Source organism: Schistocerca serialis, chromosome 1 (assembly GCF_023864345.2).
Source record: "Schistocerca serialis cubense isolate TAMUIC-IGC-003099 chromosome 1, iqSchSeri2.2, whole genome shotgun sequence".
Taxonomy (NCBI): Eukaryota; Metazoa; Arthropoda; class Insecta; order Orthoptera; family Acrididae; genus Schistocerca; species Schistocerca serialis.
Window position 1 is genome coordinate 1028192776 of NC_064638.1, and position 25679 is coordinate 1028218454.

The 25679-nt window shown below is 43.9% G+C and overlaps 1 protein-coding gene across 4 annotated transcripts in view; it reads left to right on the forward strand.

Moving 5' to 3' along the window:
* The window catches only part of LOC126413773 (regulator of G-protein signaling loco), a 244224-nt gene that overhangs the window by 12947 nt on the left and 205598 nt on the right, over window positions 1–25679 (forward strand). The window contains exon 1 of one of the 4 annotated variants that reach the window (XM_050083298.1): window positions 7622–7709. The exons of the other annotated variants lie outside the window; for them this stretch is intronic. Coding sequence (XP_049939255.1) covers window positions 7665–7709 — 45 coding nt within the window. The 5' untranslated portion in view covers window positions 7622–7664. Of the gene's footprint in view, window positions 1–7621; window positions 7710–25679 lie in introns of those variants that run through there. 4 annotated transcript variants of the gene reach the window in all.

Sequence of the window (25679 nt, forward strand, 5' to 3'; positions counted from 1 at the left end):
AGGGCACTCTCGTGGCTATCCTGCTCACCTTAATGTCGGTCTGGTGATTCGACCTCTTGTGCTGTCATTCAGGAACAACAGTCTAGGAGGTTGTTTTCCAACAGGATAACTCTCGCCCACATACGGTGTTGTAACCCAACAGGCTGTACAGAGTATCAGCATGTTCCCCCTTGGCCTGCTGGGTCACCAGATCGGACGACAACTCCGGCGTCATCCACAAACAGCATTAACCGTCCCTGTGTTGACCGACCAAGTGAAACAGACATGTAACTCCATCCCCCAAATTGACATCCGGCACCTGTACAACACAATGCATGTTCGTTTTCATGCTTGCATTCAACATTCTGCCGTTTACACCGGTTATCAATGTACCAGCGTCTCACATTTGCAATGGCTTGTCTCGTCCTGACGTTAACCTATCATCTCGCAATGTTAATCACTAAATATGTCACCTAGACAAATGTATCCCCGAAATTTCATTACTCTGCATGACCTATTTTGTGGTGCTGCGATTTTTTACGCATCAGTATACATGTAATGTCTACTACTTCCTAGCATTACCCAGTGGTCAGAGGTTTCGGTTTGTGGATCAACATTCGCCATTTGTTTCGATACAGTTCGTCTTCTAGACGCCTATCTTCAGTAAATGTATCCATCCAACTCTTACTCCATTTACAATGAGCTAGGACTAAAACTTTCTCATGTGCCTTTTGCTGCTCTCTGTGCATTATAACAGTAAACGGCTCCACAAAATTATTCAAATTAAACTTTGTCGTGTATTGAGAGCAAACTCTGATTGCATCGTAATCACATTGGCACTCCACGCCATTTACGTTGTGTATGTGTTTTTTGTTCTGAGAAGACGTAACTATTTTAGCGAAACCTGTTGTTTAGTGTACGTTTTTAATTTTAGAATAGGGCAGTCGGGCTATTGAACACCAACAGGGTTCGTACGCCACCACACTAAGCGCTGTAATAATAATAATAATTAGTCACATACTCAGGCAATGACCGTAGGGGGGGTAGATGCAAGAATCCTGCATCGCTGCTCATGACAAAAAGAAACAGGAGTGGACAGAGAAGAGATTGTGTATCCAGTATTAGAATCATAAGTTAAAAGAGCTTTGGAAAAGATCAAATAAGGCAGAATGAATAGATAATATTCCATCGGAATTTCTAATATCATTGAGGGAAGCATCAATAAAAACATTATTCACGTTATTGTGTAGAATGAGATAAACATCAGACGAATTACCCCAAAAACTAATACCATATGACATAAGCGTATGAAAATATGCGAAGTATACTACTTTTCGTGTTGAAATGTCACTTATTTCAGATACTGTTCTAATGGTAAATAAAGCGGCATTTAGTTTCTGAACAAGATCCTGAACATGGGCTTTCCACAACAGCTTACTATCTACAGATCGAAGAAGCAGTGACAAAAATAAAATAAAGGTTCAGGAGTGGGATTAAAATTCAAGGTGAAAGGATATCAGTGATTTGCTGATAACATTGCTATCTTCAGTGAAAGTGAAGAAGAACTGAAGGATCTGTTGAATGGAATTAACAGTCTAATGAGTATAGAATATGGATTGAGTGTAAATTGAAGAAAGACGAAAGTAATGAGAAGAAGCAAAAATGAGAACAGAGAGTTAGTGATAACGACGTAGACGAAGTTACGAAATACTGCTGCGTAGGCAGCAAAATTACCCATGACGGACGGAGGAAGGCCAGCAAAATAACCCGTGACGGTCGGAGCAAGGAGGACATAAAAAGGAAACTAGCACTTCCAAAAAGCGCGTACCTGGCCAAAAGAAGTCTACTGGTATCAAACGTGGGCCTTAATTTGAGGAAGAAATATCTGAGAATGTACCCTTTGAGCACAGCATCGTACGCCGGTGAAATATGGACTGTAGGAAAACCGGAACAGAAGAGAATCGAAGCTTTTGAGATGAGGTTCTACAGAATAATTTTGAAAATTTGGTGGACTGATAAGATAAGGAATGAGGTGGTTCTCCGCAAAATCGGCAAGGAAAGGAATATGTGGAAAACGTTGACAAGAATAAGGGCCTGGATGATGGGACATATGTCAAGACATAAGGGAATAACTTCCATGGTGCTAGAGGGAGTTGTAGAGAACAGAAACTGTAGAGGGAGACAGAGATTGGAATACATCCAGCAAATAACTGAGGACTTAGGTTGCAGGCGCTACTCTAAGAGGAAAAGGTGGGACAGAAGAGGAACTTCTGGCAGTCCGCATCAAACCAGTCGGAAGACATATAACAAAAATAATATGAAAGGAAGGTAGAGGGTGAAACCCGGTGCCGGCACATAGGCTGCTCTTCTCAAAAAGCACCACGAGGACCGCCAAGCTTAACGTCCCCATCCTACGGACGGACCACCAACAGTCCCTCGTTTCATGAGACACAGGAGAGAGGTTTTCAATTTAATCCTGGACATTGGCGCAAAGAGTGGTGATCGGAAACCTTACGCCACGACCTCTCCTCTCCAGGCCAGCTAAATACTGGCAGTGAAAATTTCATCACCAGGATTCGAAGCGGCTTACCTCCGAGTCGAGCGCCACCCACAGATGTGTTCAAGTGACCTCGGCTAGAGAGGCGATATAAACCACCCGAATAACAAGGCAGCGACACACACAAACGAAAAGAAAAATATAAACTTATTACAACTCTTGTACTGAATTTAGATTACGCTGTTACTTAATTGCGGATGGCACTGACAGATTATTATTTAGAATAAAGTAATCATACTGAATTTTGATTACGCTGTTGCCGGCCGTTGTGGCCGAGCGGTTCTAGGCGCTTCAGTTTGGAACCGCGCGACCGCTACGGTCGCAGGTTCGAATCCTGCCTCAGGCATGGATGTGTGTGATGTCCTTAGGTTAGTCAGGTTTAAGTAGTTCTAAGTTCTAGGGGGACTGATGACCTCAGATGTTAAGTCCCATTGTCCTGAGAGCCATTTGAACCATTTGATTACGCTGTTGCTTAAGTGTGGATGGCACTGACAGATTATTACTATAAATAAACTCGTAATTCTTCAATCGAGAGGGTCATACAAAATAGAAAAAAAAGAAAAAGGCTCATTCATACACTTTCACTCGGATTTTTACTTCGTTAATAGCAGTAATTAATATCCCTTGTTAATGCCATTATAGTGCTGTGTGGATTACTGTTCATCATTCCATCAAACGAAACAAAATTAAAAAACATAGCTGTTCTCACATTTAGTAAATTAAGTAATGTATGGCAATGCAATTCATTAATTTTCGTACTGACAAAGTATTTCGTAAAAAAATACTTGAACAATTAGTTATTATTGTCAGCAATCAGGAATAGGCATTGTTAAATTTCAGTAGGGTATGTAATACTAAAAAAGTTTATTTTTATCGCAAGGTAATTAGCGTTGTAGCAACGAGTGCCTTCAGACACTGCAGGTGAACATCGCGTAGTCGTCCTCCAGTTTCCGTATATGTCGCTCGTGATGTCATTTGCCCATCATTTTAATTGCCCCATCTTGTTATTGCCACTACAGTTAACACCAGGCATTTTCTGGCCTTAACACATTGGCGTTTTTACGTCTGAAACTTGCACCTTACTGTTCTACAGTTACCACTCGACTGCGAGAGATCGTTGCTGTACTCGTGCCCTGAAACATTAACTATGGTCATTTTAACATTTCTTAGATACGTGTAACTCTGCCCCTCACGCAGATTACATCAGTCCATGTAAAGTACTTTTTTAGTCTTTCAAATATTATTACATTAATAGGTAATGTGTGAGTGATTTCCATATCGTGAATTCAAACGAAAAGGGAGAAGTCCTATTATGGGAAATGAAAGACAGTGAGGTTACATGTCCATACCATGCAAGGCAGTTCTCTCACGTTTTCGCGATGACAGGTGCCACGTTCATATCAGTTGTCTGACGATGATGTTTTTTAAGCAGTCTGTCAGTCAACTCTTTTATCCGACGCATCATTCACTTTTCCATGAAACTGAGGTCTTGCGTAGTTGTTCAGTCATTGGCCAACACTGTGCCATGCACAGCTAAAGGCCCGTACCACGGGCTTTCTAATTTCACTTGCAGTGGAATTATTCTGCTACATAGAATCCTTTGACTTTGCATCATTTGAGTTACGTTATTTAACAGAAAAATTGAACACAAGTATATCGGAAAAGGTACGTTCTATCGGTGCATATGGTGGCAATCTCGCGCAGTTCACATCCAGTCGATATGCTAGTTCTTCCCATACTTTGAGCCGGCCGGAGTGGTCGAGCGGTTAAAGGCGCTACAGTCTGGAACCGCACGACCGCTACGGTCGCAGGTTCGAATCCTGCCTCGGGCATGGATGTGTGTGATGTCCTTAGGTTAGTTAGGTTTAAGTAGTTCTAAGTTCTAGGGGACTTATGACCACAGCAGTTGAGTCCCATAGTGCTCAGAGCCATTTGAACCAATACTTTGATCAACAAGTATGAAGTAACTGACTGTTCCACGATTGTTCCAACCGTGATTATCCAGTCTCGTAGATCAGCTGGCAGCGAAATCCCATACATACAATTCATGAGAAGAGACAAATAAAGAAGTCACATGGCGTAGGATCGAGTGAACATGGAGAACACGGTAAGCGAGCCATGATGACAGATCTCTTGCAGCCAGACCCGCAGTTGTGCTTATCAAGATAAGCAATTCTATTCACATCTGCTTCAGTAGAGAAAACGGCCCATAAACTAGACTTTTGAAGTACCGGAATAAAAAGCATTCTGTTTTGCACTTTCGCATTGAAGAAACTCGTGGTAATTTTCTGATTCCCAGATACTCATGTTGTGAGCGTTTACTGTTCCATAAACATGAATTCTTGTTCCAGAACCAAAGACGATACGATAGAGTCCACTTCAAGCACGAACACTACGTTTGTGACAATGGTACACGAACCGTTGTCGTAGGCTTGAGAGCTAACGATTAAAGACGTTACGGACGTAGTTGCAAACGCTTCCTAAAAATTAATTTCCTTGTGCATGGCTTCATCGTTGCAGTAAACTATTTGAAGATTACAACCAGTTACCCACTTACAGCTGTTTAATACATTTAAAAAGAATTTTTCATTTACTTGGGCTTTGTTTGATCATTTCGGCGTATGACCACTATCAAGTGCTTTCGGAAGTATCCACCACAACGAGGAATAACGATAATGTAGTAGCGATGAAGGCAACGAACCCAGCTCCGCAATACTAAGCCCTCATATAACGTTATAAAGAAATTGTACCAGTTCCCGTTATCAGTGCTGTACAATTATATTTATTCTTCGTTGTGTTGGATGTTTCAGGAAGTACAGCGTAATTGCCAAGTATCGTAATCAGCTGGTACTGTACAAGGGAATGTGTTTTAAACATATTAAACAACGTAAAGTTACAAAATGGTCAAAAAGTTTTATTGGAACACCTCCACGTGGTACGAAACCCACTAACCCACCTCCCAAGAGATTTCGCTCAAAATACGGTTTCTCACGATCATTGCACCGACTGTTTTGAATGGATTACACCATGTACGGATGTTATCGCGCGGGGATCACACTCAAACGTATTATGGAACGCTCGCTGAACTATAAGGACGTAGTCGCTGATAGCGAAACAGAGAAGGCTTTCGGTTTACGACTCGCCTTCTTTGTTTACGACCCTTTCAAACGGCGTGCTGTGAGAATAGATTACGTACGTGGACACAATTTAACTGGCGTATGTGTCATTTTACGGAAGCGTTGAATTGTTACCGTATACCACATCTAAGAGGTGCAGAAAACTATGAACCTTCCATTGTCTTGAATTATCTTGTAGCGTTTGAAGCTGGAACGACGTTAGGGAGATAGGAACTAGAAATTTCATATTTTTCGACCTCATATTTGCCACTATTGGTGTGAATTAGTTTGTGAAAGTCTTGACACGAACGATGTGCTCCCTTAAGCACCGATATCAATTCTTCACGTTCCTTCATTAGTGCAGTCAATGACCAGAAGGGCCCAAAGGTGCTCTGTGGTTAGGTACAGGGATAGGGAGACGCGATGGTAAGTTAGGTGTTGTTATGTTCTATACTATATCCGTTCAAGATATCCATCAAGTTTTTATCTCTTAAAACAACTTTTCAAACTTCCTAACAGATTGCAGGTCGTGCAATTCGCGTAAATAACTGGCCGCTAATTTGCTTACGTGTTGATGGCGCCCGATAGCGACCTAGATGAGTTGCATAGGCTTTATATCAGGCGAATTTGGTCACCGAGACGTCAACGTGAGTTCACTGTAAAGCTCGTCAAACCACTGTAGCAGGGTTCTGGCTTCGAGACACGGGCAGTTATACTGCTGAAAAAGGACATCATCGTCGGGAGAGACAAAAAACATGAAGTGATGCAGTTGGTTCGCAGCTGTCAGCGTGACTTCGATTACTACTACAGGTTCCATCTAAGCGCAGGAGAATGTCTGTCATAGCATGATCCTGTTCCCAAGAGCAGCGCCCGTGGCGCGCTGCACGTTTCGAACCGCCTTTCACCTCGATGACGGCGTTCGTGGAGACGACCGTCGACCTAGTGTCGCATAACGTGATTCACCCAAAGAGCCGACATGTTTCAATTGATCGATGGTCGAATCCCGATGGTCCAGAGGGGGAGGAGATTAGTGTTTAACGTCCCATCGACAGTGTGGTCATTAGAGATGGAGCGGAAGCTCGGATTAGGAAGAATGGGGAAGGAAATCGGCCGTGCCCGCGGCTTTTGCCTGAAGCTATTAAGGGAAATCACGGGAAACCTACAGAAGGATGACCGGACACTGGTTTGAACCGTCGTCCTCTCGAATCCGAGTCCAGTGTGGTAACCACTGTGTCAACTCGCTTGGTGATAGTCCCGTCGCCACTGCAATCGTAATTGACGATGTCGTCGGGTCAACATGTGAACACGTAGGGGAGGTCTGCTGCGGAGCTCCTTGTTCAATAATGTCGGATGAACGGTGTGCCCCGAAACACTTGTGCTCTGTGCCACCGATGTCACTGATCACCATCATTCCTACTTTACATAGCAGACAAGCCTCCGAACCCCATGTTCTATGAGGAGTCGTGGACGCACAACCATCTAGCGCCTAGTGGTAGTTTCACTATCCTACCTCATTCCGTAGATTCTCACGACAGTAGCACTTGGAAAATTCGAGCAGCTTCGCCATTCTCGAGACACTCGTTCACAGGCTCTGCGTAATAATACTGCCCCTTTGTCAAAATCGCTTATCTTATGTTACAGCGTCACGTACTTGCAACGCCACCAGGCGCCATCCAACGCCACGGTGGGCAGTGGCCATAATGTTTTGGTGTATCACATGAACGTTCTTTAATGCAAAGATTGGGGCGTACCGTCGATTCCTTTAGTGACATCCAAGAATTAATAATGAAATTGTAGAACATTTTCTTGTATTGACCGTACAGTTTCCGTTCACGGTATGGAGAAGAGCGTGTTGTTTGTGACACGGCAGTACGCGTGAGAAAAGAAAGCGGCTGTGTTGTAGGAGTGTAAGCCACGGCGGCGCATTCCGTCCTTCAGCGATAATCGTGGCTCGTTGAGCCGTGTCAGAGGGCGGCAGTAGCGGCTCGGCGCCCGGCCGCGGCGATGCCACCATGTTCGGCTATGTTGTCTGCAGCGTACACGGCCTCCAGCAGCAGGTACGTGCCACACCAAACGCCTGTATTCTTCCCTCGACTTCTACCTGACACGACGCTTTGCCGCGTCATCGCGGGATACAGGTAATCACGCGCGCGGTAATTCGTGGATCCTGCTGAATAACATACGCGGAGAGCCTTAGGTTACTGCGTTCCCAAGTCGAAGAGATGTTCTCTGCGGACGCGAGCACGATTGCAATTTCTTGCTCGTAAATCCATTATATAGTAACCCCGCGCAGCTGCTGCGTCACGTTGTTGAGAGTCGCTGATGGAGAGGAACCTGTCATTCGTATAGGCGTGCTCTGGACGCGGTAGGTCTTCGAAACTGGCATTGGATGTTTCCGAATTGGTTTCTTTAGTGGAAAAAAAAATGCAGATATGGACAACGCTTCATTATCTGAAATAGTTACGGGCCGTTTTTCGCACTGTGCCGCGTGAAAGCCTATTATAGGGAACGTAGGATATTCAGTTTGTTAGTGCTATGTGTATAAGCTTCCAGTAATCACATTCTAGCTAACAGTTGTGAGCATAAGAAGCAGGTATCGCTTTTCACGTAATAACAGTTTTCTTTTATCGTCGATACTGCTTAGTGTAAAGAGACTCTATGTAAGAATGTGATAGAGATGCATCATTTGCAGTTTTTGAGCGCCTTAAAAACTTACCCTAACCATGGCTGTCGAAGAATGGCCATCTCCAATAGGCTCGCTGTTCAAAAAGTACTTCATTTTAACAGCAGCTTGCTTGGAAGTTATTCGTAAAAATCTTCATTGTATTTTATGCTATTAAGTAATTTGACCTGGTTTACAAACTGTGGCTTCGGGAAATTTTTACAATAGGAGTACTTCTGATCTACTATTTATACTCTTTAAAAACTCATCGCGAATCACACTTGAATCATTATTTAATTGTAGTTCGCGATGAGTTAGTAAAGAGTATAGATAGTAGAGCAGAAGTACTCCTATCGTAAAAATTTAAACCAGCGTTTTAAAATTTCCCTTTGCGGTAGCGTGCAGAATTGATAGATAGAACTTCCCAACAGCTCAGTAATGTTACATAGAGAAAATCTAGTTTTTGGTTTTCTTTTTTCGAATAGAAAATTATTACGAAGGGTGAGAAACTGCTCTCAGTACTTTAAATGAGAAACATCGCTTATCATATAATACTTTCGTTGCTTGATTGAAATCTCGTAGTGTGGTGCGATGACTATGTGTGATAAAATATGAAAAATTTCACGCTGGGTTTCAGCTCGAAGCAAGGCGAGCGCACTTCGTCATCGCAACAAGTCCACTAGAGCACGGTAGCGTTCGAAGCAGACGTCATATTCATGACTGCTTCCATTTTTGTTATGTCGGTAGTGCATTTTATTTTCCTTCGCATCATAGTAAAGCTGCCTGTTTAACAATGTGTGATTGATCTACGACTTGTAAGCAGTCTCAAATGTTATTGTTCAAATGGTTCAGAGCACTATGGGACTTAGCATTTGAGGTCATCAGTCCCCTAAAACTTAGAACTACTTAAACCTAACTAACCTAAGGACATCACACACATCCATGTCCGAGGCAGGATTCGAACCTGCGACCGTAGGAGCCGCGCACTTGCGGGCTGAAGCGCCTAGAACCCCTCGACCACAGCGGCCGGCTGTTATTGTTAATCGGAATAGAAGTATAAGCTTCACTTTCCAGCACTAGTTAGCATACAAATCAAAAGGCACTTTATAATTAGTAACAATATTTTTAGATAAACGTTAGAAGATTTCGGTCATTCATAAATAAGATTGTTGAATAAAACTGGAAATGTCTGAACTACTAACAGCGTCGATCTATTTTCTGTAGATTTTGAAACCAGTTAACATGTTATTCTAGCATCCGGGTTAAATCGTACGCTCTGTGTAAGTTTCCGCTAGTGAAATTGATTTCTTCGGACGGAAACAACTGCGCGTTGTCACTGTTTGGAAGTTCATATTGTTTTTTACATTTTGTTTTGTGCACTCGTAATGTGGTTTTCTCGTAGAAGCAGCCTGAACTTCCGTTCCTCACTGCTTTTCCTTTTGTCGGCAATGACCTCCATAAAACAGTTGTTCTTCTTCCAGGAGGCGTGATTCATACTTCCGCTGAAACGGCTAACAGCCTTTGTGGCCACCGACAGGAACGCCAGCTTCTCCGAAATGAAAATCAGGGTAGTTCATCTTTGCGTGGGAGCACTGCTGTTCGTAATGTAATTGCTGGCCATTGATAAACTTAGCGAACTCATTATATCCTCTTTGTTACACAAGACAACGGACTGATTGAGATGTTAACAAATCTTCATCCTGGGAGTGATTAGAAACTAATTGAACTTCGTACCTCATGTTTGCTAGAGTAGGCGAACACGATAATAAGAATCTGCCTCATAGAATGTTGAACTGAGACAGTCACTATTCAGATCGATGAGGATGCAGCTAGTATTTTATTTGGAAAAAATTTAACTACGTTTAGAAAAACGTAGTTAGGTCTAGTATCCAACTAACTGTGCACGAACTTATAAAAGTACACAGAATGTAGATTGAACCACGCAAATTAACAACCCAACGCAGACATCTTCAAATAGTAGAGTCTGTTCTGAAGTCGTTTGATCACTGCGCGATGCCGGCACCTGTGGCCGAGCGGTTCTAGGCGCTTCAGTCCGGAACCGCGCTGCGGCTGCTGCTGCGGTCGCAGGTTGCAATCCTGCATGGGCATGGATGTGTGTGATGTCGTTAGGTTTTTAGTAGTTATAAGTCTAGGGGACTGATGACCTCAGATGTCAAGTTCCATAGTGCTTGGAGCCATTTGAACCACTGCGCGATGTTACTTATTGGTAGCAGACGAAATAGAGATGATATTACAAGGGTCTCAACTAAATTTTCAACAAATGAGCACTAGATGACCACGTTTGGATGTGACAATACTATTGTTTTTAATTTTTTTATTATTAATACAGTGGCAGCATAGACACTGTGAATAGTTTGTTTATAATGAGCGTATGGGAACAGTATATGGCAGTCTCACAATTTCGTATTCGAGTAATCCTAATTCAACAATAATTCGTTGAACTGCTACATCCAAATGTTAGGTAATCAGTCGCCTTCAGGAAACACTACATACAATTAGTTTGCCTCTTAGCGTTACGAAGATCGATCACAATCGACTGGTTAAAAAAAAAAAAAAAAAATTGAAACTTGGCTCAACGTATTGTGTTGGTAATTATTACTTTGGACCATCTGTTATTCACAAGGCAACATCAGTGGCCTGAAATACATATACCATTTTGTCATACATGTTGAACATTGTTGAGGTTATGTACAGTTCGATATTTTCTGATTTTTTTTAATGACGTAATAATAGTGTAAATGAGTAACTACAGATTTTGTAAATGTTTCTCTACATGTGTTCTTGTTCCGGTTTAGAGCTGGTCTGCTTACTGCCATTCGAAATTTCACTTGCACAGCACTCACAAATAAACTCATTTACTTGATATGTGTTTCGGATGTTGATGCCAACTGTTGAATTGCGCCAACTACGGAATATGCCTGTGTGATATCTGTGCTCTCTCTCTCTCTCTCTCTCTCTCTCTCTCTCTCCGTGTATGTGTGTGTGTGTGTGTGTGTGTGTGTGTGTGTGTTTTATATTGGTACCTTCTGTCCTATTGTATCGTTTCTTTAATTAAGTTTAGCAAATGTTGATGTGTGTCTGGTCGTGTGTCACCTGTTTGCTCCCTGCAATGGCTTTCTGGATATGATAATTTTCTGCATTCCTGTGCTCAGCAGGATGAAGAGGGTCGGCACGTGACTTGCCGGAAGATACGGCAAGCTTCGGCATAAATCGAGGATTGTCGTACAGTCTAAGTTACATTAACATTTAAGCGTGAAAATGATTCGTTCCCCACAATTTTATACACGTCGACTGTAGCTTAAAACAGACTCGTGTCAGTTGGTGTTAGGAAACGCTCAAAAAATTCGACGAAGTTAATGCATAATCCGTGTACAACATCTTATGAGGCGGTAAAACTTGGATATATTCGTAGAGCCGAAAACTAAGCAGCAACAATTGTTTGGATGCTCCAATACCGAAAGTAACGCGAAATGTCCGTGCACATGCTTCCAAGAAAGTGATGGAAGTTTTCGTTGGTTACTATGGACACGTCGCAACCATTGCTTTATAGGATCAAAGAAGAGTTATTGCTGTGTGATGTATATATATTTTTCACATAGCACGACAAACATTTATTATTTGACCGAGAAAAACATTGATATCTCATTGCCTGTATTGACCTGATTTATCGCTTAGCTAATGCAAATCTGACCAAAAGTAACTGGTCACCATTACTGAACGTTAACGTGGAGTGTACCCATCCTTCGTCTTTATGACAGCTTATTTTTGCTGGGGACACTTTCAGTGCCGTGTCGGAAAGTCTGTGGAGGAACGGCATCCTCCGGAGCCGAAACCAGTGATGGTTGGGGCGTTGGACGTCGAGGTCTGGAACGATCTCGACTTTCTAACTCATCCCAAAGGTGTTCCATTTCGTTCTGGTCGAGAGTCGAGCAGACCGGTCCATTTTAGGAATGTCAATGTCTGCAAACCATTGCCTTTAGGACAGGGTGCATTGTCATGCTGATGCAGTTGTTGTCTCCTCTGCTGTACGCAATACACAGTGCTGTAAATTGTGTTCAAATTTTTCTGCATTTAGCGTTTTCTAAGCTCAGTAAAAGGACGATATCCTAACCATAGTATTGTAATACCACTTCGCTGTTGGTGCTGCACACGTAACGTTTCGCGGCATTCGCCGTACCTACACCTTTCCATCGGATTGTCACAGAATATAGCATGATTCATCACTCCACATCACTTGTTTCCAGTCATTCACTGGCTAATGGGGTCGCTCTTTACACCATCTCAAGCTTCACTTACCACTGACAACAGGAATTTGTGGTTTATGAGGAGCTGCTCGATCATTGTAACCCATTCTTTTAACTCCCTACGTACAGCCATTGTACTAGCTGGACAGCTGGTAGCGCTTTGGAACTCACGAACGATTCCTTCCTCTGACTTCAGGCGATTTTTTTACAGCCACTCTCCGCAAAGCTGTCCGCCAGTACATGAGATGCGCCAGGGCTTGGTTAAGCTGTGCTTCTTCCTTGGCGTTTCCACTTCACAATTACGTTACCAACTGTCGGACAGCTTTATAAGGGTTGAAATGTCTCTGATGGATTTGTTACTTGTGACGTTTAGTGACGAGTACACGTTCGAGGTCACTGGCGCTCCTGCTGTTACTGCGTCTGCCCTCCGGAGTGGCCGTGCGGTTCTAGGCGCTACAGTCTGGAGCCGAGCGACCGCTACGGTCGCAGGTTCGAATCCTGCCTCGGCCATGGACGTGTGTGATGTCCTTAGGTTAGTTAGGTTTAATTAGTTCTCAGTTCTAGGCGACTAATGACCTCAGAAGTTAAGTCGCATAGGGCTCAGAGTCATTTGAACCATTTGTTACTGCGTCTCTACTGACAACACAATATCACCGCGTCCCTTCATACTAGCCTCGCGTGATATCTAGTGGTCATTTCTGTATTACATAGGATGTCCCTATACTTTTGATCAGATAGCGGTTTTTTTTTCCTTTTCATCCTGCCTGTAGAATCTTCAGAAAGCTGTTTAATCTTTCCAAAACCGTATTTTTGGGGTACCAGTGTCAAAGCGAAAGAAAATGTTTCCAGAAATGGATCGAACCGATGTAAATGTATATAAATTTGAAAGGCGAATGTTTTGACACCATATAAACTGATTTGTACCAAAAATGTTTTCATTCGTTGTTTTGTAAAAACTTACAAGGGAGCGCTTTTGCTAATCCTATGTTATCTTCACCCAATCTGTACCCGGAGAAATGACGCGTCGTTCCGATGTTGTCATACCCACTCGACCCAGATTCACGGCGTTCTCGTTAAAGCCAACCGCAAGATGAAATTTCGAGGGTAACTTCTGCTTGCTCACATTCCCACTGTTCTTACAATGGCTGCTTCAGTCAATTAAGAATCCGGAAAGTGCAGGGAAACACAGGAAGTGTTTCACTGTTGTTTACAGGTGGGTGCGTCGCTAGCTGATTAGATCTGTGTTCCTGATACAGTCTGGTTCTTCTGTATAACCTAAACTGCGCCCGCGACTCTACGCTGTTTTACCCAGCGTTGAACTTGAAATGTTCCTGCGTGCTAGATCTGCACGTAGTAGCTGCACAAAAAATAATTTCGTCTTTACATTCCAGGCAATGCTCTACGCTTCCCTTTATTGTGAATACATCGTACAGCAACTTTCGCAAATCCAATAAAAGTGATACAGTCGTAAATTAATAACCACGCCACTTCAAAACCGTTGTGTACCCATCAGGCCAAAATTTTAGGAAACAGGTTGGAACATGGAACAGAACATAACTAATTGGTATTTAAACAAATGTTCAAATTACACGCACCTGCATGAAGGAGACATCAAACAACGACGAAGAAACACACTGCACGAGACGAACAGAAGATTAATATAGCATCTGCAAATAGTAGGTACCGACGTCGAAACTGACTATAGTAACGTAAGCTTTCTGATTAAATCTGTTAGATCTGTTTTGGCTCAACACTAGAGCGATGTCGGAGACCCTTTACCAGGGAAGAAAAGAAAAAGATAGATGCAGAGATCTTGCGGAAATTGAAAATACCAATAATTGGAAACAACATACAGAAAAAAAGCTTCGCGCAAAGAAATTAGTTGGGCCGGCCGAAGTGGCCGTGCGGTTAAAGGCGCTGCAGTCTGGAACCGCAAGACCGCTACGGTTGCAGGTTCGAATCCTGCCTCGGGCATGGATGTTTGTGATGTCCTTAGGTTAGTTAGGTTTAACTAGTTGTAAGTTCTAGGGGACTAATGACCTCAGCAGTTGAGTCCCATAGTGCTCAGAGCCATTTGAACCATTTTTGAAAGAAATTAGTTTGAACAGTCTAGCGTTTCATTATCGTAATGCAGCAAATCGATTTCAATGTACGTTGCTGATTTTAACATGGAGTATGGTATCCATGCATTCAGTGTCGTCGCAGAATGTTGTTTTGCTTGTGGCATTAGCTACAGAACCCACCTTTGCAAAGAATATTGTGTTTACAGAAATTTATCGTACTACTGTATCATGTTTATGGAATCATTGCGCAAAATCTTACTAACATACTGTGTCGGTCAGCCTCCTAAACGCTACGGGGAGACATTTTCCTGTGTGGGAATATTTTTCCAAACCTTAGGAGATGGTGTCGCTAAATTAATGTAGATAGCGCACTTTTGTCTTGTATATCTTTTTGTTCTGCTTTTATGTATTTTTCATTTTGTGTCCCTGCAACTAACTGCCACTTTTTAAAAATAGAACTGATGAAAAATCAGTATGTTGAACATTTTCGTTTTCAGAAGGTACAGAGACCCGTGGAAAGAATGATGTGTGATGTACTTCGGACGCCTATGAGGAATTGGCGCCCTGTCGTTGATTTAGACGTAGGAGTTTTACAGACATCGCTTATGGTGTAATAAAATTCAGCACGACCTTTAAAGCAGATGCAATCGTTCCACACTATGGTGGTGCTCGACGTAGTTGCGGTCTCGTGGTGTGTGTGCCTATCGATTAAAGGTTGATAGCCATTTTTCTTTTACTTTCTCATCAGAAGAAAACACGATGCTTTTTTTGTAGTAATACCACGGTGTATTTGGGGCTTATTGAAGTCACGTGGCTGTTTATTTTTGATGAGATTTAATGACGTTGGTTGGCTCGGGCTAATTTAAATATTTACAGGACGCAGATCGCTGAATCGTAATGAAGCACGAGGAGAGGCGCAATGTGTAGCTACACTGAGAAACTTCTCGAATTCATCATGCGTGCTATTTATGGATGGAAATCACTGCGTCGTGCACGGGGACGAGGAGACGTGATGCCCTCTGGTGCGGCGAGACTGCGGCAGGGAGGGAAGTGGTTGTTGTGTGCGGGATGTAGGTCGGGACCAATATCCTGTCTGGCCGTGCGTGCGACAGGGCCCCCACCGCCAGCCACGGGCCGCAGCCCGCAGCCTGCTGGGAAACGCCCACACAGCTGCCTGCGCTGCCGCCTCCTGGGAGCATCACGCAGCGCGCTCGTCTGCATTCCAGCGACCATATGCAACTAGTATGAGGCGTTTGGTTATTCAACATTACGTCGAAGGTTTACGCCGGGATGACAAATGTCATGGGGTAGCGGTATGCGCATATACAGATGGTTGTAGTATCCCGTACACATGGTGTAAAAGGGCGGTGTATTGGTGGAGCTGTCGTTTGTACTCAGGCCATTCACGTCAAATTATTTACGTCGTGATTATGGCCATACGGTGGGAATTCAAATGGTACAAATGGCACTGAGCACTTAACTTCTGAGGTCATCAGCCCCGTAGAACTTAGAACTACTTAAACCTAACTAACCTAAGGACATCACACACATCCATGCCCGAGGCAGGATTCGAACCTACGACCGTAGCGGTCACGCGATTCCAGACTGAAGCGCCTAGAACCGCTCGGCCACCACAGCCGGCACGACGGGAATTAACGGACTTTGAACGCGAGATGGCAATTGGAGCTAGACGCATGGGACAATCCATTTCAAAAATCGTTAGGGAATTCGATATGCAGAAATCCACAGTGTCAAGAGAGTGCCGAGAATACGAAATTTCAGGCATTACCTCTCACCACAGACAACACAGTGGCCAGCGGCCATTACTTAAGTAACGAGAGCAGCGGCGTTTGCGTAGAGTTGTCAGTGGTAAGAGGCAAGAAACGCAGCTTGAAATAACCGCAGAAATCAATGTGGGGCGTAAGACGAAGGTAGCGGTTAGGACAGTGCAGCGAAATTTGACTTTAGTGGGCTATGGCAGCAAGTAATCGACGCGAGTGCCTTTGCCAACACTCCCGATTTCAGTTGATAGGAGCTGATGGTAGGGTTCGAGTGTTGCGCAGACCCCACGAAGCCATGGATCCAAGTTGTCAACAAGGGACTGTTGAAGCTAGTGGTGGCTCCATAATGGTGTAGGCTGTGTTTACGTGGAATTGACAGGGTCCTCTGGTCCAACTGAACCGCTCATTGACTTGAAATGGTTATTTTCAGGTACATGAAGATCATTTGCAGCCGTTTATGGGCTTCATGTGCCCAACCAACGATGGAATTTTTCTGGATGACAATGCGCCATGTCACCGGGCCGCAATTGCTCGCGATTAGTTTGAAGAACATTCTGCAGAGTTCGAGCGAATGGTCTGACCACGCAGATCGCTTGACATGAATCCCATCGACCAAGCACATAATGCAACACCGGCAACGCTTTCATACTTACTGACGGCTGCAGATGCTGCATGACTCAGTATTTCTGCAGGGGACTTCCAACGACTTGTTGAGTCCACGCCACGTGGAGATGCTGCACTACGCGGGCAAAAGAAAGTCCTACACGATATTAGGAGGTATCCCATGACTTGTCACCTCAGTGTATTTCATATAGCTGTTCTTAGTGGCTCCCAAGCATTGAGGATTTCTTCCAACAGAATGCGATGTTGCTGAGAGGTTAAGTTGTAACTTGCAAGGGCACGGGTGATACATTCTGACCCGAAATCTGCGGCCGTTTGCTGATGATCCTGTGGACTACGGGAAGGTGTCGGTGTGGAGTGGCCGTAGGAGGATTCAAGATGACTTATACAAAATTTCTAGTTGGTGCGATGAATGCCAGCTAGCTGTAATGTAATTGTAAATTACTGCGGATGAGTGGGGTAAACGTTCCCGTGATGTTCGAATACAGTCGCGTCGATTAAATATCCAGGTGTAACGTTGCAGAGTGATATGAAATGGGATGAGCATGTGTAAGGATTGTACTAAGGAAGTTGAATGGTCGACTCCGGTTTATTGGGAGAATTTTAGGAAAATGTGGTCAATCTGTAAAGGAGGTTAGATACAGGACACTAGTCCGACTGCTCGAGTAAAACTTTTTACACTCCTTGGCGTAGTTATACAGCAACCAGTATGTACAGTGGGGAGAAGAAAACGGAGTTGATTGCGATGTTGAAATTACTGTTTATTTATTCATCAGTGACGCGTGTTTCGTCTAAGTGAAGGCATCTTCAGATTGGCTGTAAAATGTTAAGGTATGGATAACGACGATAAAGCATCCGCAAAAAATAAATTGCCCTCGTCATGCGCAAGAAAAATAGTCGTGGCAAATATATGCCCCGTCATTCATTAAAAGCATAGCACCCGATAACCTTGCTGGGACGCGTAATGTGGTCTGGCTTCTTTCACATGACGAGGGAAATTCATTTTTGCGGATATTTTGTCGTCGGTATCCATAACTTGCTTATCAACATTTGTCGGCCAATTTGAAGATGCCTTGAATTAGGTGAAACGTCCGTCATTTCTGAATAAATAAACAGTAATTTCAATACCGCAACCAAGACTTATTTCTTCTTCTCCTACTGCTCGAGTCTTTGGGATCCGCACCAGGTCGGATTAAAGAAAGACATCGAGACAATTCATGGGCGTGTAGCTGGGGTTGTTATCTGTAATTTCGATCAGCAAGCCTTACGGAGATGCTTCGTGATCCCAAACGGGAATCCCTGGAGGGAAGAAGGCTTTAGGACAGTCGTTTTCGTTTCTTCTTCTCTCTGTTTGGGAGTGGAACAGGAAAGGGAATCATTAGTAGTGGTACAGTGTACCCTCCGCTATGCACCGTAAGGTGACTTGCAGAGTACGTACGGAGATGTAGATGAAATAACATATGCTTATAGCTGTACATTCCTCGAATAATTTTTTGTTTTGACATTATGCCTTAAGCACCCTAGATATGTACATGGTGAATCAAAAAGGACATTACAGGTTTGGAATGATATAGAAATATATTGAGATAACTTACAGACTCGGTAGAAGTGTTCTTTTGCAGTAAACAGTCGCAAGTTTGTCCGATGTGACTACCATTTGTGATGCGGCAAACATATCATCGGTAATCAGTTTCATTCCACACTCGTTGCAGTAAATCTCGAATAACTTGTGCAGCGGCAGATTCAGTTTTCAGGTCGGCTAAATTGTTTGGTAGGGGGATAACATACAAACGGTCTTTAACGAAACCTCAGAGAAAGATATCCAGTGGTGTCAAGTCTGGGTGCGAGGGGGGCATGCGATTGGCCCTCCATGGCCAATCAACCAACCTGGGAAGCTGTTATCGAGGAAACCTCGAACCTCCGTGAGGGGCCGGCCGGTGTGGTCGTGCGGTTCTAGGCGCTTCAGTCGGGAACCGCGTGATCGCTACGGTCGCAGGTTCGAATCCTGACTCGGGCATGGATGTGTGTGATGTGCTTAGGTTAGTTAGGTTTAAGTAGTTCTAAGTTCTAGGGGACTGATAACCACAGATGTTAAGTCCCATAGTGCTCAGAGCCATTTGAACCATTTTTGAACCTCCGTGAGGAAATGAGGTGGTTCACCGTCTTGATGATAGTAAACCATCCCATCTCGGTCATCTTCATCGATCTGTGGAATTAAAAAACTTTTCAAACATTTCCAGATAGACAACACCAGCGACAGTTTTCTCCAGGAAGAAGCAAGGGCCGTACACTTTCAATTTGCTAAGGACACAAAACGGAGTAACTCTGGGACTGTCACGAACGTGTTCCACGGTTGCACGTGGAGGTTTTCTGCGTATTCGCTGCGAAATTTATTACTAATAATTATTGCAGAGTTCGTTTCATGAAACCAAAGCACTCAGGGCGTACCCTCCGCACCATTGAAAAGAGCTATTTTAACTGTGGACTACGCTGTCACTCCTGGTGGCGGAATGGGGTACTGATGGACTATGCTAATCAAACTTAAGTTTGTTTGCTACAAAATGACACATCTACCTTATCTGTAATTTATCTCATTAAATTTCTATATTTTTCCAAAGTTGTAATTTTTTTAAACTTACGCTGTAACCATCCGATCTTTTTCAGCCTAGCGATGAGCCCACGTGTGAAAAAGACCGAACTCTCACGGCCAGCCAAGTCTCGAGAAGCACTTCTTTCTGAAATCCGCCCTTCGCGCACCGTGACTTGTTCTCGCCTATTACTCCCACTCATGGTCTGACACTGATTCAGCCTCACCGCCTTCCACGGAGCACACGTTTCGGACCTGCCGAACGGTGTCGTCGGATCAACAGAAACCTCGTCAAGCAGAGAGGCTCGCTACCGCATCGGAATGCAGAATTCTGTCGAGTGTCCGCTTATTTTGCGCTTACTCTCTGTATGAGTGAAAAGTCGGTGCTGGTGAGACGGAGAGATAGTCCAGTAACGGGTACTTTATGCTTGCAAAAAACGAGATTTTATTTTTTAATGGTGTGTATATGTTTTAGAGTACGTTTAATCAAAGTTTTCTACCTTCAGTTCCCTCGGGACAACTTTTTGTGGCCAAAAAACCAAGAAATTTAGACACTTTTTTCAGGTTTTTTCCCTATTACTCGGAAAGTATGCGTCCTACCGGAAAAGGTACCATAACCAAAATTAAGGAACATTAAATTTTGCGTCGAATGACGTACTTAAATGTCAAAATCGGTGCAGTTGTTTCGCCGCAATCGGTTGTCAAAATTCGTTCATTTTTACCAACTTGGCTAAAATGTCGGCTCCAACGCCTGTAACTCATTAAAGGCTACTCCAAATAAAGAAGTCAGGTTATCAAAGTGGTAGAGCATGAAATTTCATGTTGCAAAAGCATCTAGTTTTCCAGTTTTAGGTGCTATTAAGTGGTCATACACTTGGAAGCCAAAGTAATTCTTTTTTTATGTCAAAGTTATTCACTAAATGAAATTTCCAGTGTGCAGACGGCTCTCTTGGAGCACATATGTTTCCTATATTAATGTGTATTTTTATTCATTTTTATGCACGCCAAAATTGGTAAGAGTGGTTTGCTAAAATGAAAACCAAGTACATAATAATGACCAATATGTATTTACGTATGACTAATATAAATATTTGCACAAATGGACAAGTAAAAGGGTATGACAATAGTAAAAAAAAGTATCAGACATTCATATTTTATCAAATTTCAATACCATCGACGTCGTTTAGGAGATTGCGGCAGGTCCCATTCCAGCATCCGATTTTCAGGATACATTGCGGCATCTTCACCAATATATCTTCGATCTCGTCCTCATACTCGTCGGACGCAATTCCTGTTGCCTTATAGCAGTGTCTTAACGTCGAAGAGCAATTCAGTCCACCTTGCGACAACCACATATAGTTATGAATCCTGTTTTGCATGAGCAGAAATCCATCTTCAGTAGCGTGTGGTGCCGCATCTTTCGTCATCGTCACGAGAAACAAGCGTGATAAATTTTTCTTCCAGCCCCACTGCCATGAATCAGTTTTCCTCCCCTGTCAAGACTACACCTGATGGTAGTATCACAATGATGCCATCTTCCTGCCTCCGAATTTGGCAGCAGCCTGGCAAGTTTGAAAGATTTTCTGGAGGCAGTATTTACAAATTCTCCTACCTGAGCTCGTCCAAAGTCGCGCAGTTGGAATTCCCATAACATCAGCTGTCTTCCTTCATGTGGATTACGTCTTGAGAGACTGCTGCTTAACAAATTCAGCAACTTGCACTTTGAGATGTGGCTGTTGCTCGATAAGGCTTAGTAATTTCCCTTTGGCCAAAAAATAGGATGTGATATCTCGTCTTGTGAAAGTATAGTTGAAAACGGCAAATGCAGGATCGAAATTGAAAGAGTTACTGAAGTACCACACTTTTGCTGATTTCCCTCTCCCGGCTTATGGAAGCAAAGCTGTTGCAATTGTTTCCTCGACCCGTTACGAGAATAAGCAGGTCAGCGTCCTCACTCACGATTGCCGGACTCAGCAACTTGGGAAATAGCTGTTTCTACAACTGAATGTTTTGCACGAAGGTCGTCATCACGGATACGTTCCAGTAATTTGCGAGCCTCATCACCTCGCCTTTCAGCTTCCCCAATGACAGTATCTCTTAATTGAAGTTTCATCACTTAGAGTTCGATGAGGATGAGGAAGAGATCAAAGATATGTTCCAGTACGAGGAAGTTGGTGAAGGTGCCGCAATGAATCCTGAAAATCGGATGCCGCAGTCTCCCAAACGATCTCGAAAGAATTTAAATTTGATAAAATATGAATCTCTGATACTTAAATTGTGTTTTTGTACTATTGTCATGCTCTTTTATTTGTTCATTTGTACAAATTTTTATACTAGTCACAAGTAAATACATGTTTACCACTACTATGTTCTTCGTTTTCATTTTAGCAACCCACTCTTAGCAATTTAGGCGTGGATAAAAATGAATAAAAATACAAATGAATATAGGAAACACACATATGCTCATTAGAGAGCCGTCTTCACACTGGAAATTTCGTTTCATTGGATAACTTTGACTTTAAAAGAAAAGGAATTACTTAGGCTTTCAGGTGTATGAACGCTTAATAGTACCTAAAACTGAAAACGTGCTCTCAACTACATGCACAAGATTAAAAAATGAAGTCTTGTACCTCATTTATTGCAAGCAAAGCTCCCTTTTTGTGATGCCGTTACTGGATTAGGAAGAGAGAGGGAAACTGCTCAAGCACAATCAGCAATTAACATTATTTCAATACCAAAGACTTCCTTTAGTTCACATCCAATATAAATTCCGCGTCTTCTTAAAACAAGACTTCCCAATAAAGTCACAGTGATATGTCACCGGACAAAATATTAGTCATCGCCCTTTTTGGTCGCTTTGCAGCCTGTAGGTGGTGTAAAACTATGCCAGATGCTCATGCAACGCTCCGCAGCTGCCGTGGGCAATGGCAGTGAAATGTGTATGTGCCAGCCGATCGGTCTGCGTAGTAAGAGACATCGACGTGAAGACGTGACAGAATGGCAGATTGGAGCTAGGGTGTTTGAACACACACACACACACACACACACACACACACACACACACACACAAAATTAGTCAGATTACGCTCTTGTTTTCCAGGGCTTCTCTAAATCACTTGAATGTCAAGGCTGTTGCTTTGAATAGGCCAACGCAGATTTCCTTCGACGTCCTTGTCGAATCTAAGCCCCGACTTTAATTACATCGTCATCGACCAGACATATAACTCTAAACTCTCTCTCTCTCTCTCTCTCTCTCTCTCTCTCTTGGTTCTGCTGTCTGATATTATATTCGAAACTTCGTGACGCCGCGCTCGCGAGGCCGAGGATATGAATTCTGTTAGCTGTATGCGTAATATGTGCTTCCTAACAACTCCAAAGAATAGAAAATTGTTTGCACGTACATGGGCTCGCGTTGGTGCCTTACTTTTTTTCTTGCCAGTCGGTAAACGGAGGAGTTGAAGATGGTAACAGTCCGTGTATCACAGCTTGCTACGAACCGTAAACGTGTGTTGGTTCCTTGCCTGCCTTTTCACTGCCTTGTTGACGGGCACCATATGGCTGCAGTTACGACCACTCGGAGTAGCCACGTGGCCCCTTCGCTCTCACGGGCCGGCCGTTCCATTCAGTGGGAGCCACTTGGCCTCATTTCCTTTACCAGTCGGTTGCCTGTTCTCGCGGCCTCCGCCCTTTCCCGGATACCTTGCACTTGGTCGCATTCTGCAAGGCTGCGCTGGTTTTCTAGTATCAGCAGTTGTAAAGAGCTCGGTAGTCTGTGCTGTTGTACCTGTGTAAAGCCGTTTGTCTTCGGCACACTTCATACCGTAAACTACTGTTTGTAAAAAGTGAAATGCTCAGAAGCAGTGGTCTGCTACACGCCATTATAAAAGAACGTTTAGAACCGCGGAACTATAATAAGTGATGGAAATGGAAATGAGCTTATGACATCGTTGGCCGGGCTATTCGTAAAGTTCGGCCGCCAAGTGCAAGTCTTATTTCATTCGACGCCACCTTCGGCGACTTGCGCGCCATAACACAACACCCAGTCCCCGAGCGAAGAAAATCTCCAACCCGGCTGGGAATCGAACCCGGGCCCGCTTGCATGGGAGGCGAGCACGTTGCCACCCAGCTAAGCAGGCGGACATAATAAGTGATTTGCATGGCAGAGAAGTGGCCTGCACGTAGGCCCACCAGTGAGCTCTTTTGTGTGACCGTATAGGTCAGTGTTACGCAACACTCAGTCGGTGCGGACCGTCATACGTTGTGGAAATGTGTAACCATGTGCCACTGTGCCTCGCCGACGTCTCGGAGTGGAATATCGGCATGTGCGTGCGTTCGAACGGGGACAGGTGATCGATCTCTGGGAGGCGGGACTGTCGTCCCATGACATTGCTGCTCGCACAGGCCACATTGCTTCAACAGCGAGGCGTATGGAGAACCAATGGAGAGAAGAGGGCCGAATACAGCGCCGACAGGGTATCGGACGACACAATGTGACCACAGCGCGGGATAACCGCCAAACGTAAAGGACTGAACGGCTTCGTCGACAGCGTTGGCGCAACGGGTGTGGACAGTTCCGCGTCGACGGTTCGACACCGTCTACTACGAACTGGATTGATGGCACGTATGTCACTGAGTCGGCTTCCATTCAGCAGAACCTACCAAACGCCGCAGACCGCAATTCGCACGTGAACGCCGATTCTGGTGTGCTGAGTATCAAAACGTAGTGTTCTCGGACGAGTCCCGCTTCAACTCGTCCTACAGTGACGGTCGCAAACGCGTTTGATGGCGCCGTGGTGCACGCACTCGGGTAGACTATTGCTGAGCAGCATAGCGGACAAACTCCATGTCTGACGATTTGGAAAGCTATTGCCTATAAAATGTGATCTCGCCTCCTACGTCTTACGGGCAATCTGAGAAGCTACCGCTAAATCAGTCCGAGGCACTGCCACTCCTGCAGGCCGTTTAAAATGCTATATTTCAGCAGTTGTGTAGTACCATCGGTGGAATAAATTTCATTGTGATCACATCTCGCAGTCTTGTTGTTTCACTTTTCCAAACAGTAGTTATTATTTGGGTCCGTCTGAATTGACATTCTTCTTCTTATTCTTGTTTATCAGCTTTTCCTCTTGGTAACAAATCGCCCATTTTCGAGGCGCAAATGGTTTTTGTCAACTTCTTCTCCAGCTCCCTTTTTACAGGTTTTGTTGGTTTCCCTGCTTTGAAGCTAGCGGAAAGAGCAGCTACACCAAAAAAATATTGTGGGCAGCAAAGCATGACAACATTAATAAAAAGATTTGAAAATGGGTTTAGACAAGGGTGACCAAATCATTTTCGGAGAAAACCGTGTCCAATGCTGCGGCCCGCCACCAAAAAAGTACCCAGGTTTTTTTATATTTTTAATATTGTTTTGTTAATACACTGTGTGATCAAAAGTATCCGGACACCCCCAAAAACATACTTTTTCATATTGGGTGCATTGTACTGCCAGGTACTCCATATTAGCGACCTCAGTAGTCATTAGACATTGTGAGATAGCAGAATGGGGCGCTCCGCGGATCTCACGAACTTCCAACGTGGTCAGGTGATTGGGCGTCACTTGTGCCAGGCGGCCGTAAGCGAGATGTCCACACTCCTAAACATCCCTAGATCCACTGTTTCCGATGTGATAGTGAAGCGGATACGTCAAGGGACACGTACAGCACAAAAGCGTACAGGTCAACCTCGTCTGTTGGCTGATAGAGACCGCCGACAGTTGAAGAGGGTCGTAATGTGTAATAGGCAGACATCTATCCAGACCATCACACAGGAATTCCAAACTGCATCAGGATCCACTGCAAGTACAGTTAGGCAGGAGCTGAGAAAACTCGGATTTCACGGTCGAGCGGCTGCTCATAAGCCACATATCACGCCGGTAAATGCCTAACGACGCCTCGCTTGGTGTAAAGAGCGTAAACATTGGACGATTGAAGAATGGAGAAACGTTGTGTGGAGTGACGAATCACGGTACGCAATGTGGCGATCCGATGGCAGGTGTAGGTATGGCGAATG